Source organism: Aspergillus stella-maris (genome assembly GCF_047715825.1).
Source record: "Aspergillus stella-maris strain CBS 113639 unplaced genomic scaffold BDV14scaffold_33, whole genome shotgun sequence".
Lineage (NCBI taxonomy): Eukaryota > Fungi > Ascomycota > Eurotiomycetes > Eurotiales > Aspergillaceae > Aspergillus > Aspergillus stella-maris.
In genome coordinates this window covers 74,629-87,298 of record NW_027396827.1, presented here as the reverse complement: position 1 = coordinate 87,298, position 12,670 = coordinate 74,629, and the positions used below count along the sequence as shown (strand labels likewise).

The 12,670-nt window shown below is 51.5% G+C and overlaps 5 protein-coding genes across 5 annotated transcripts; 3 read left to right on the top strand and 2 right to left on the bottom strand.

Moving 5' to 3' along the window:
- Window positions 1-74: 74 nt before the first annotated feature.
- BDV14DRAFT_174872 (putative aromatic amino acid aminotransferase) lies at window positions 75-2,553 on the bottom strand. The gene is made up of 3 exons (XM_073768966.1): window positions 1,948-2,553; window positions 1,321-1,891; window positions 75-1,264 (listed from the first exon to the last, which is right to left on the bottom strand). Exons 1-3 carry the CDS (start codon window positions 2,075-2,077, stop codon window positions 211-213), a joined length of 1,755 nt encoding a protein of 584 aa, XP_073627333.1. The 5' UTR covers window positions 2,078-2,553; the 3' UTR covers window positions 75-210.
- Window positions 2,554-2,570: 17 nt separating this feature from the next.
- On the top strand, window positions 2,571-5,229 carry BDV14DRAFT_174871 (LCCL domain-containing protein). Its single transcript, XM_073768965.1, has 2 exons — window positions 2,571-3,433; window positions 3,483-5,229. Exons 1-2 carry the CDS (start codon window positions 2,970-2,972, stop codon window positions 5,086-5,088), a joined length of 2,070 nt encoding a protein of 689 aa, XP_073627332.1. The 5' UTR covers window positions 2,571-2,969; the 3' UTR covers window positions 5,089-5,229.
- Window positions 5,230-5,480: 251 nt separating this feature from the next.
- BDV14DRAFT_200894 (SNARE domain protein) lies at window positions 5,481-6,400 on the top strand (the record flags this gene model as incomplete). Its single annotated transcript, XM_073773611.1, has 3 exons — window positions 5,481-5,515; window positions 5,580-6,220; window positions 6,306-6,400. 3 exons carry the CDS (start codon window positions 5,481-5,483, stop codon window positions 6,398-6,400), a joined length of 771 nt encoding a protein of 256 aa, XP_073627331.1.
- A 31-nt stretch (window positions 6,401-6,431) lies between these two features.
- Window positions 6,432-7,890, bottom strand: BDV14DRAFT_76642 (histone chaperone napB). Its single transcript, XM_073777470.1, has 2 exons — window positions 7,542-7,890; window positions 6,432-7,411 (listed from the first exon to the last, which is right to left on the bottom strand). The coding sequence occupies exons 1-2, from the start codon at window positions 7,654-7,656 to the stop codon at window positions 6,564-6,566; spliced, it is 963 nt and encodes a 320-aa protein (XP_073627330.1). The 5' UTR covers window positions 7,657-7,890; the 3' UTR covers window positions 6,432-6,563.
- Window positions 7,891-9,075: 1,185 nt separating this feature from the next.
- Window positions 9,076-11,359, top strand: BDV14DRAFT_76626 (putative lysophospholipase). Its single transcript, XM_073777469.1, has 3 exons — window positions 9,076-10,443; window positions 10,493-10,857; window positions 10,917-11,359. Exons 1-3 carry the CDS (start codon window positions 9,462-9,464, stop codon window positions 11,256-11,258), a joined length of 1,689 nt encoding a protein of 562 aa, XP_073627329.1. The 5' UTR covers window positions 9,076-9,461; the 3' UTR covers window positions 11,259-11,359.
- The last annotated feature ends 1,311 nt before the right edge of the window (window positions 11,360-12,670 follow it).

Sequence of the window (12,670 nt, the reverse complement as noted above, 5' to 3'; positions counted from 1 at the left end):
TGCATAATTCAGAGGATAAGTTAGTTTGTGCATGTGTGTACCTGACTGCGAAGAAACAGTTCATGATCATAAGATTGCCTCAATTTCAAATAGCTATGTACCCTGCGAGCATTCTGAAGGGTTTCGATGAATTCGCTTTCCATGTATATGGCCGCCATCGACCTATATTACGTCCAATCTTGATTATCCAAACGCCAATGCCGTTCTAAATCAACAACCCATCCCCAAGAAATTAGCAGTAGGTTCCACCTGGAACCGCTCCATTGCTTGCGCCGTGCTTTCATCATCGTCGTCAAGGCCATCAAGGTTATTCCTCTGCCAGAATGTTCGGAAACCATCCACTAGCCGCTGGGTGACGGGAACCACATCATCGGCAGGCATTGCAGCGAAACACAGGCGGAAGTACTGGTAGCCACGCGCTTTTACTTCGTCCGTTGGCGAGAACATTGTACCGGGACCAAGGAGACAGAGATGCGGCTTCTTGATGAAATGCATCCAGAGCGCCTTGGCCAGTCTCTCGGGTGGATACTGCCGACGCAAGGGGTGAGACTCGTAGTCGACCTTCACCCAGACGAACATGCCGCCAGTGGGCCAAGCAAAGTCGTACATTTGGACCTTGTCCACGATTTCCCAGGTGTCTTCTTCGCTGCCGCCGACGTTTTCGAGAGCAATGGACTTGCCCTCCTCCAGACCGCTGCACATCTCCTGCATGCGACGTTCGTACCCCGCGCGTAAACCCTCAAGCCATCGTACCCACCCGTCCATCTGCCACCCCTTTTCATCGGTGGTCTTTTGTTGATGAACAGTCTTGGAATCTGCCTGCTGGCCCAAGAGCAGTTCAGCAACCATAGCTTGAACAAACCCAGACGGTGCCTGAGTTGTGGATTCGGCAATTCGCGTCAGACGTTCAATCACGGCTGGCTGGGCTGTAATCCATCCCAAACGACAGCCAGGAGCGATTGTTTTCGAGAAGGTGTCGAGACGAACAACCCGGCCATCTGTGTCAACCGAGAGGTAAGAGGGCACCAGAGAATCGAGGAAATCGTATCCAGAAGACTTCTTCCCAGCGTTATAATTGCGAGTTGACAGCGCTTTATCAAATGGTATGTTTCGATATTGAGCTTGCAGTTCTTGGGCTGACGGGTATTGTAGGTTCCAATACGGATCATCTTCGATAATGACGATGTCATACTTCTGGCAAATGGCGTATAATTGTTTGCGACGCTCGACCGACAAGGTACCACCGGTTGGGTTCTGACCAATACTGAGGCGGGTGGTTAGTCGACGGTCGATGACTGAGACCATTGTTGAACAACTTACGTGATGGTGTACATCAGGTGTGGACGACGGCCTCTGCGGTAGTCCCAGTTCTTCAGAACTTCGTTCAACCCGCCGGGGCCGTACGGCAGCATACCCTCTGTATCAATCGCCACCGGGACAATATTGAGTCCTCTTGGCTGGGCTGTCTGGATGGTGTTCATGTACACAAATTCCTCGCAAAGCATGCCCTGACGCAAGTATACTGGATCACGTTCTGGGTTCCAAATATCGGTAAAAGCTTCGATAGCTTTGGAGATGCCATCGGTGGCACCCGTGGTCAAAACGGTATCTGGGCCACCTGCATACGGAATATTCGGGTGAAGGTGCTCGCGGGCGAATTGACGGATAAAGGTCGCCAGTGGAGGAAGGCCTTCGGCCGTGCCATATTGCAAAGCTGTTGTGAGATCGATCTTCTTAGGTTGCGCGCTCTGAGACTCTTTGGGCACGACTATATGTTCGCTTGATTCGGAGCCTTTTGCTTTCTTGCCACCCGGGACCGTCGGAAATCGCTGCGAGCGAGCGGCAGAGGCTTCTAGTGTGTCGTACGGGAAGTAAGCGGCATTGGGTAGCCCTACAGAGAGAATAGGTGTGAGCAAATGACCAGCTGACGTGGATTGATAAGCATACCTCCAGCCAAGTTGGCGATGCCCGGGATCAGAAAGTACTTATAAAAGTCTTTGACAGCGCTCGGGGCACGCTGCTTGATTGTATAGCTGAAATGATGGGACAAGTCCACCGGGTGCGACAAGGGAGCCATTGTGAAAATGCCGAGATGGTCAACAGCATGTCATCATGTCCAAGACTGGGTTATAACCCCAGACAGGATTGATTGTTATCTCCAACTTGCTTGATAAGCAACTGGAACCAAGGTCCACGGCTCTTATCCACAGCCAATGGCACCATCTGGCTAGCGACACTTGCCCAAGATCGTTTAAGCTTATCATAGACAATGAGACTGCGGGGCTAGCAGTAGCTATCATGATGATAGCAGTCTTTGAGACTAAGAGGGAAGACGTTCTGGAATCTGGAGCGCTAGGGAGTAGTGGCTTGAAAGAGGTGGAATGGCGGATATGAGCCGTTGCGACTGCGACTCCCACATGGCGGGACCAGTCTCAGCCAAAGTACGCGTGGAAGATCTCCCCACTTGCGCTGGAGCTGGTAGATCTCGTCCGCTCTGCTGGTGCATAAGTACGAAATCTGGAGTAGTATATAAGGTTGTTCATGTCAAATGCATCATTCGTCTGCTATAAAGTTCAAGACTGCATCGTTGCTCCATGCTTTCTTTTTCGCCCTGTCGATCGGAGAGGAGCGCCGGATGACATAATCACGAGAGCCAACAGCCAACTGCCAGGCGCCACCGTCAGTCCGCTCACACCGGACATCGTCCCCGTCAGCTGGTCGTTGTCTCTTCCCTCCTTCATCCATCGCTCATTCCTCGCTTTGCGCCTATCTTTACTATAACGCCATCCTTATTTTGCTGCAAGTCCGTATTGATTACGTTCTTTCCGATCGCGCATAGACCCTTCACTGGTTGATAGGGTCCGCTCCAGATCTCCGACAATCCCGCCTCTTGGCTGTTGGATCTATACCCATTGTCTTGCTCATTCTTTCCCTCGCCAGCTTGACCTGCTCCTCAATTACACCTCACAATGTTAGGGGAAGGTCCTGATGATGGCTCCCGTGTATACATACCTCCTGCAGTAGAGGTTGAAGACCATTCCGACGATCCCGACGCCACCGACTTGCAGCCCCGCGATGTCGACACTGGAACCACCGTCCTCCCTGTCTGGCTACGGGAATCTTCCAAGTCTTTCCGCTGGGGATGGGTTCCTTTGCCGATTCGAAAAGCAGCTCGCGCGACAGCTGAATTTGTGAAAGGCCCGGAACCGCCATATCCGCTCTTGTTGAATCCTTTGATCCCCCAGATCCAGGAACTACCCCGGCGGTATCTCGACAAGCTCTTCCCGAAGCGCAAGCACAAGATTTCGCTCCTTTTGCTCTTATACCTCGTGTGGTTCGTGCCGTGGACCGTTCTATTTCTACACTCTCGCTCCGCGGGCTATATCGAAGGCTATGGACGACCTGTGACACTGTCATGTTCGACAACTTTCTGGTGAGTTTATTCGACTTTTGCATCGAACGTCTCTAAGGAGCGGGTTTAGGTCGTCCGGTAACAGATGCGGACTCAATGGAAATGACTGTCGTCCATTCACGGCCGCCTCGACGCCTTTCCGATGCCCTGCGAATTGTCGCGACACGAAGATGATTGAGCCATATACCTTCGGCAATGAAACCATCAGCTATAGAGGACTTGTCATTGGGGGGCCAGAGCCAGGGTCGGACGAGCCTGGCGTATATCGGGCAGACAGCTTCATCTGTCAAGCCGCCATCCATGCGGGGGTCATTGACAACGACGGAGGTTGCGGTGTTGCTCAATTGAATGGTGCAACGCATTCATTCCATGCATCGAAGCAGAACGGCATCAAATCCCTCGGTTTCCCGTCGACATTCCCCAAGTCTTTCAGCTTCGTCAAGCCGTCGTCGGACGCAACTTGTCCCCAGGACCCGCGTTGGCCTTTGTTAGGCATCACCATTGGCGTTCTTGCTGTTCTATGGCTTTTCTGCTCGTCCCCTTCGGTATTGTTCTTCAGCACATTCTTCATGCTTTTCAGTCAAGTCGGGCTCGTATCAGACCCGCCACCTAAAGCTGATCTGGCCGCCTTGATGTCCGTCTTTGTTGCTCGGCTACTTCCGGCGTCATTCGTTGCATATGTCTTGTATAGGTACTGTGCGCGACCACTCTTAACCCCTCTGATGCCTTCTATGTATCAGCTCAGCAAGACTTTCCTCTTCCTACCACCGGCGTTCTTTGGTGGATTGAACAACTACACGTTCGCACGATTGATCCCTCTTGAACGACTGACACCTCATGACATTCAATCACAACCCGGCGCTAAGCTCGCTCTGGCTATCGTGATACCCACTATTATCTGCATCATCCTAACCCAAACCCACCATATTCGCATGGGTGGCTTAATGCCACACTATCTGAAGGTCTATGGCACGATGGGGCTCATTCTCTTGATTTTGCTTCCCCTGCCCGGACTTCGCCTTCGGATCCACCACTACATTCTTGCAATTCTACTGATGTACGGAACCGCCTTCCCTACGCGACCGTCTCTAGCCTATCAGGGACTGCTACTCGGTCTCTTTATCAATGGCATTGCCAGATGGGGTTTTGCCTCGATTATTGAAACCCCAGCAGCCCTTGGCGAATTTGCTCCAGGACCTGGGGGATCTCACGGTTGGTGGGGAGGCACGTCGCCCAATGTCACCAATAGCTCCGTTACCATCACCCTTCCAGGCAAGGACTCTGACGAGCCGTATCACGGCAATGGCAACATCACATTTTCGCTATGGGAACAAAACCGCATGGACAGCCTAGGAGTTGACGGCATCTCTGTTCTCGTCAACGACGTCGAACGCTGGCGAGGCTATTTGGACGAGGATCCCGATGGTGAATTCATCTGGCATCGCCACGGTCATTCAGGCCTCGACATTCAGCATACATCCACCATTGATGAGGACTTTGAGACACCCTCTTCGGATTTCGAAGTCGAACGAGTCGACTCTACCGACGATAACAAGCCAGAGACTCTCTTCTTCCGCTTCGCGTTCCTGAGAGGTGCCGAGGCCGGCAAGTATGGTGGCGCTGGTATCTGGCTTGACGACGGGGACTGGATCTCGCCTCCGCTGCCGAAAAACTAGGCTTCTCTCTCCTAGTTCTGTATTGTTATTGGAGTTGGTGTGTACTAGACAGATACTATACATATACCCAGCATTGGCCGGGTTGGATACGACCGATATGGCTTGGATTCTATATTATGAATTACGAATGGAATATTTTATGCCTTTGTCCAAATTCTTTTCTCTATCTTATTTCCCAGATCTTGCCTCAGTAGCGCTATAGATATTGTTGCGGCCTTGCGGGAGATCTCGGCTCACCGCCCGCCGCCTATTGCCGATTACGTAGCACCATCAACATGAGCTCCGGCATGCTCTAGACCCATCTCGATCATCTTTCCATACTCTATGCACCTCTCAAACACCTTGACATGACCTGTTTATAACCAAACTACACACAACACACATCACTCACAATGGACCACGCAGACCCCTTCCTCCAAGTCCAAGCGTAAGCCCCTAATCTCCATCCTCCCATCCCGAACCTCCCCATTCCCAACTAACATCCCGCCCAGCGACGTCCTCTCAACCCTCGGCACAACGCGCCCCCTCTTCTCCTCATACCTGCGCATCCGATCTCTCGCAAAATCGCCCTCAAATCCAGAACTCCAGCAAGCGCGCTCAGAACTCGAAACAACACTCACAGACCTAACAGCCGATCTCGACGACCTAGTCGAGAGCGTCCGCGCCGTCGAGCAAGACCCCTACCGCTTCGGATTGGAGATTGAAGAGGTCGCGCGACGTAGAAAACTCGTTGACGATGTCGGGAAGGAAATTGAGGAGATGAGGGGGGAGCTGGTGAAGGCTATTAGCAGTTCGGATGCGGATGCTGCTGGGAAAGCTAAAGCTGGCGGGTTACCGCACCCGGGGGACTTCGATGAGGAATCGGGGCTAAATACCATTGGTGGACAAGATGATGATTACTATGCGGCTATGGAGCAGGAGAGGCAGATGGAGCTTATGCATGAGCAGGATGAGCAGCTTGATGGGGTGTTTCGGACGGTCGGGAACCTGAGGCAGCAGGCGGATGATATGGGGAGGGAGCTGGAGGAGCAGGCTGTTATGATTGGGGAGGTTGATACGCTTGCTGAGCGGGTCGGAGGGAAATTACAGAATGGGATGTCGAGGTTGAAGCATATTATCAGGAAGAACGAAGGTAGGTGCTTGTTATTGTGGTCATCATTTCATTGTCATTGCATTAACCAGTCTGATTATGGATTACGTCCAACTTGCTAACCAAGGTATTAGATACGATGTCGTCGTTTTGCATCGGGCTGTTGATATTCGTGCTCGTTCTGTTATTAATACTAGTTATCGCCCTGTGATTGAGGATTAGGGATGTTTTGTTGAAATTTTGTGCGACGGATCTAGACCTTGGTCTTCTTGCGAGGGTGGTCGTCTTCCTCCTCGTCGTCTTCTTCGTCATCGTCCTCGAGGTCGTCAAAGTCGAAGTCTGGGTGCTCTTCGAAGGATTGGACTGTGGATATTAGCGATTATCATCAGCCAAGCGGACAAGCCAACTTACCATAGTATTTCAGAGCGTTGGTCCAGAGGTCTTCGGCGAGAGAGATGGCCAACTCGGCTCCGTCAGCGAAGATCTCGATCTCTTCGAAGTCATCATCAACATCGTCATCCTCATCAGCCTCCTCGTCCTCGACGTTCTCGCCCTTCAGGAGCTTCTCAAACTTCTCGTTCTCCTCCTTGGTGGCAGCCGCTGACTGCTCAGCGGTGACATCACTAGCACGGTAACCGAAGAAGTTGAAGAAGCTCTTGCCAGAGGGCTGGCCAAGGGGATCCTCCTCGTCCTCCTCGTCCTCCTCAAGCGCCTCAACAGCAACAAGCTTCTCAATAAGCGTCTTGAACTCAGGGAGTTCCTTACGGTCACCACCCTTCTTCTCCGCCTCATAGAGATCACAAGCAGCATCCAACAGACCCTTGGTGACATCCATGTTCTCCTTCCAGTTAATGCGCACCGGCTCCGAAACAAGCCCATCCCAAGTCCTCTTCTTGCCGCTCTCGGTCGTGAACATCTGCTTCCGCCAGTAGAACTCCTTGACGAGCTTCTCGTTCTCGAAGAACGGGTTCGCGTCGCCGGTCTGGAACTCGAATGTGAAGCGCATGCTGCGCGGCTCGCCCTCGCCCTTCTCGTTCACTTCGAAGCGCTCGACGGTGAGGTTCTTGAGTGTTGAGCCGAGGATTGCGGCGTCCGCGGGCGTGATGAACTCGTCAATGTCGCCGGGAGCGTTGGACAAGACGCGGATCCAGAAGTTGCTTGCGACCTCGGGGTGCGCGATGATCTTTGCGCGCTGCTCGAAGAGGGGGCGGTAGGAGAGGATTTGCTGGCGCACTATGCTTTGATTAGTATTTGTACAATACAATAGCTTCATTTTGTTTTTGTTGCATCACGTAGAACAATGCGATGCAGTTCAATACGCAATACCAATTTCAAATTGAGCTTGAGGTTAGATGAAACTTACACTGCTCAACCTCCGTCCGAACAAACTGCTGCTCCAAAACACCAATATCCTTCTGAACACTCAGCGGGATAACTGGCTCGGAGACGCGCTCCGCAAGATCGATCTGGTCGGACATAATGTTTTGCAGCTTAGCTGTGGTAGCTGTGGTAGCTGTAGAAGCTGTAGGAGCTGTAGGATAAAGACGTAGACAATCTCAAAATGTCTCGGGACACAAGAAAGAGAAAAATTCCCGATGGACAGATTTAGGTATAGGTAAGGTTAGGTAGGTAAGGTAGGCCGGGGAGGAAAAGAAAAAAATCTTCTGATTAAGATTACTGCGACCTCTCCATCAGAAACTTTACTCCGTCGGGACAGGACGCGCTCCATTTCGTCACTCTTTGCCGTTTCGGTTTGGTGTCTGGGCGACGGGCGCGGCTTGTGGTGAGCTGCCAGTGCCGGTTGCTAGGGTGGTAAAGCGGCGTGGGATTGATGCCTGGGACCAGGCCTTTGTGCCTAAGGCAGAAGAAGTTGAAAGTGGTGCTGCTTTAAGTGAGGATTGGATGGCTGTGTTAGAGCGGCGGGGTTGGTCTATTTCTCACCAATGCGTATTTTCAGAGACGCAGAAGCGGATTGTAGATGCAAGTTTAGTGGTTCAGGAAGACAGTATTACTGAGAATCTCTTTTCATAAGCCAATATACCTGTATTGATTATCGTGATTTGGTTGTCGAGCAATCAAAGAGGCGTGGTGGGCAGATCTATATATTCCTGCACCTCGAGCAAACGACGCACCGTAACTACGAGGCTAAGGTGTATGCAAGGTAACCCAGATCTTTCAGAGAAAGAACAAGAGTTCAATGCTGTTTTTGACTCTAGAATAGCACTGGATATATAAGTAACTTGTACTCCATACAGCAACACGCAATAAATCTCAGCCGTACTGCACAGTATACGAAAGAAGAAATCAAAAGCTTATCACGAAGAGCTAGCAATGGAAAAAGCAAACTTCAACCACACCGTGTAATTCCAATGAAAAAGGAGCACTACAACCGAGAGGCATCACGGGATTTCGTTAACGTCGACGTTGCTTATTCTGCTCGATTGATCAATCCTCTCCCGCGGCTACAACACCTACTGGACTCCCACGCCCATGCCCAACATCGGAATTAGTTGACCAAGAAAAAGCAATTCCTTCGTACCTGACAGTCAAATTCTTTCCCCTTCTAGATCTATTTTCCCGAAGTCAAACCGGTCAATTATCGGTTCACAGCCAACGGCGTTACTCGCGTGACAACAATAAAGTTCCTGCGGCTCCTCAATTCTTGCCCAATACCCCTACTTCCCAGTCTACAACAAATCTCGATTGATCCAGATCACGAAAGCCGAGACCGGACCCCCCAACCCACGGACAATGTCCACTTTTCCTGAATCTTGACATCTAGGAACCAGGTAAGGAAAGCGTGGCGGGCAGCGGACAGCGCGCCGTAAAAATGTCGCAGGCTCGCAGCGGTACACTAACACGAGTGGCTCTAGGATCTCCCAGGCGCATCCACAAAAGCGCTTTCCGTACGTAATAGACTGCGGACGGAACTTCACCACAAAGAACGATGCTCTTACTCAGTAATCACACCAAATTTTCTCGGAGATTCGACCCCTGAACTGGAAATTCGAGGTGTGAGGATAACCCCGCGATTCGAAGTTTTATCTGGCACCGGCTCTTATCGCAATTGTTATCGCAGGCAGGATCGACGTGGAAGTGCGGGCTGCGGAAAGATTTTCAGGCTTGGACCCATCGACACTTTATTTCGCGCTACGAATAGAGCCTTAGGGCTGCGTTTTTTGCTTATTGCTGTCGACGCCTTTTGGTCTTGACTGTTGCTGTGCGTATCCAGGCAAAAGCACATCGGTCTATTTTGAAGTCAGCCATCCCTTCCATCGCCAATATGGTCGCCGCCGATGATATCATCCCCGAGCTGGCGGAGAGCCAGCTAGAACAGTCGGTTCCTGAGTCGCGGGTGCTTATTATCATGACGGGAGGTACGATTTGTATGCGACCGTCGCCAGCTGGCTTGGTGCCTGCTCGTGATTTTCAAGAGCAGTGCTTAGCTCGAGTGCCGACTTTTAACGATGGGTCGATCTCCGTCACAATGGATGTTGTGTCGAATGCTGCTGGAGATGTTCAAGCTCATCGAAGCTTGCGGACTCCATTGACTGCGTACGGTCGACGAGTGAGGTACACTGTCTTTGAGTTCGACGAACTGCTGGATAGCAGCTCCATCGATGCGAAAGGTTGGGCGCAGATTGCACGGACTATTGAAGCAAACTACACTCTCTTCGATGGATTCGTTGTTTTGCACGGTACGGACAGTTTGGCGTATACCTGCTCCGCACTGAGCTTTATGCTGCAGAACCTCGGAAAGCCGGTGATCCTCACGGGAGCGCAGGCTCCCATGCTAGAGCTACAGAACGACGCTACGGATAACCTGCTGGGATCGCTGGTTGTGGCTGGCCACTTCATGATTCCCGAGGTCTGTCTGTACTTCAATAACAAGCTGTTCCGTGGAAACAGATCTACCAAGGTCGCAGCCAGTGACTTTAACGCCTTCAACTCGCCTAATTCTGCGCCCCTTGCTGTCACGACATCAATGCGCACGAATGTCAACTGGGAGATTGTGAATCGACCGAAGAGTCTCGAGCACTTTAGCATTCAGACTAACCTGGACACGACACATGTCGCGTGCCTCCGCATCTTTCCTGGTATCAAGCCGGAAATGGTTGATGCAGTGCTAAAGCTAGAAGGGCTCCGTGGCTTGGTGCTAGAGACCTTCGGCGCAGGAAACGCGCCGCACGGCCAGGACAATGCGATGACCAAGGTATTCGCTGACGCAATCTCTCGAGGTATTGTCATTGTAAATATCACTCAATGTATGTAACCCATGGCGTCAAATTGTGATCACTTTACTGACAATCACAGGTCTCACCGGCAGCGTCAGTCCAGTGTACGCACCAGGCATGAGTCTCTCCAAGGCCGGAGTTGTCGCAGGATTGGACATGACCACCGAAGCCGCACTGACCAAACTTGCTTACCTGCTCGCTCTTCCGGGGTCAACGCCACAGACCGTGGCAAACAACATGTCCAAGTCACTCCGTGGTGAACTGACCGAGTCGTCGCAGCCAGTCTTCCGCCATCCAGATGGAGCTCTGCCCGAGCGCGTTCAGGCGCTCACGATTCTGGGGTACGCCATTGCCCAGGGAGACCTTGCACGGGTCGAAGAGATCATAAAGAGCGAGCACCATTGGCTGCTGAACGACGCAGACTATTCCGGAAATACTCCAGTGGTAAGTCTACCCTAGCACCATATACCAAGGAAGTCGCAATGCTAACATCAGATGTCCAGCACCTCGCAGCAACCTCACCATCGGTTGACATCCTGCGGTTCCTGCTCCTCCAGGGTGGGTCAGTGCATCTGCGCAACAGCAACGGACGCACCCCGCTCTTCCTGGCGGCTAACGCCGGGCTGTCAGAGCACGTTCTGCTGCTGCGCAAGTCGGGGGCGCACTTGCACTCTGACGAACGGACGGCAGCGCAGCTGCTGGCTCGACGGAGGCCTGGGACCTGGGGGCTGGCCGGGATTGGGCCACGTGAAATCAGCGACAGGGAGATGGAGGAGGTCGGTGATGACGGGACTGGGTACCGCGCGGGGTCGTCGCACTGGCCGATGGCGGGGTCTGCGCCTTGATTTGGAGGATAGATCCAAGAGTAGATGTTGCATTCAAAAATTTACAGCGGGCGACAACATATTTCTTACTTGAGATTAATAGGTAGACAAGATATGGGCTAACAACACCAAAACAAACCAAACCAACAGCCAGCACATCTAATCCATGGTAGTATCTACAGCGATAAGCAGATAAGGAAAGATCGGAAGCGCACCCGAGAAATGACCTCATCACGGCAGGGTTACCCGACTGAGTCAGCAAATTCATCTTTCATGCAGGTGCAGCTCCGCGGAGATAGAAGTTCGTCTTCTCTCCGCACCTCATCCTCCTCCAGCATACTGTCACCCCGCCCTCGACATTGCACCATTCCTGTCCATAAGCCTCAAGGTCCTTGTCCTTGGACCTTCCCCCATCCATATCAGTTATCAATGAGCAAAATGGCGATAGATATGATCCGATAATACAACCCAAACAGAACAGGGCCGAGTCAAGTAGCAGTGGATCCCAAGGTCCCCGGAAACACCTACCACTAACAGAAGGAAAGACGAGGTGGCTCGGCTTTATTCAAGCTCACGGTCTTGGCGGGAGCGTGGAAGGGCGCGAGGTGCGTATTGGCTGAGGCTTCGGGGTTTGAGGATGGAGACTGGAGAAGACAGACTAGGTGAATGTGGGTGGATTACGGTGGTTGTAGAGAGCTTCAGACTTCAATAATAATGTCTACTTTGTGGAAGAGTCAGGGGTTAACTTGGTTGTTGGCCATGGCTCTCCTTCCACCTTCTGTTTTGAGCTTGGAGCCTTAACTGTAAGCACCTGATGGCGACAGCTCAGATGTCATGTCAGTCATGTACCTGGTGTTAATTGCTTTTTACCGCGGGCCCTAGTTGGGATTCCCGTATGCGGTTTAGGCTGTGGTGACAACAACAGATCTCTGCATGTACATTATTATTGTACACCAGTATACTTTAACTACAATACTAGGTATAAAGATCATGACTGAAATTCTAAATCTTCCCTGGATGATGTATTGGTCCAAGCTAATCCCGATATACGTGTCAAGCTTTCGGCAAAGACAGCTGGAGTGTTACGTAAAGAAAAGAAATCAATGGCCAGGGACTGTCTTTGTGTGCGATCTCGGTCTGGACACACCGTCTGACCTGTGGCGTCATCTACGATTTATAGTACAGAGTTAGAGACTGGGAGTATTATAAGGTAGTATATACTGTGTACGTGAGAAAAAGAAATGAGACGATCATCTGCATGAGCTGACTGATTGCTATTACTCGATATCGGAACGGGATCGGAAGTCTACCAGTATATACCTGACCTTCTACTGTCAATGGAACCAAGAACAGCTCGATCCACGTCTCCCTGTCCAGCAGATTTTTCATCGATGGGAATCTTAATCACCAGCGCATATCCACCCGTTTTACTA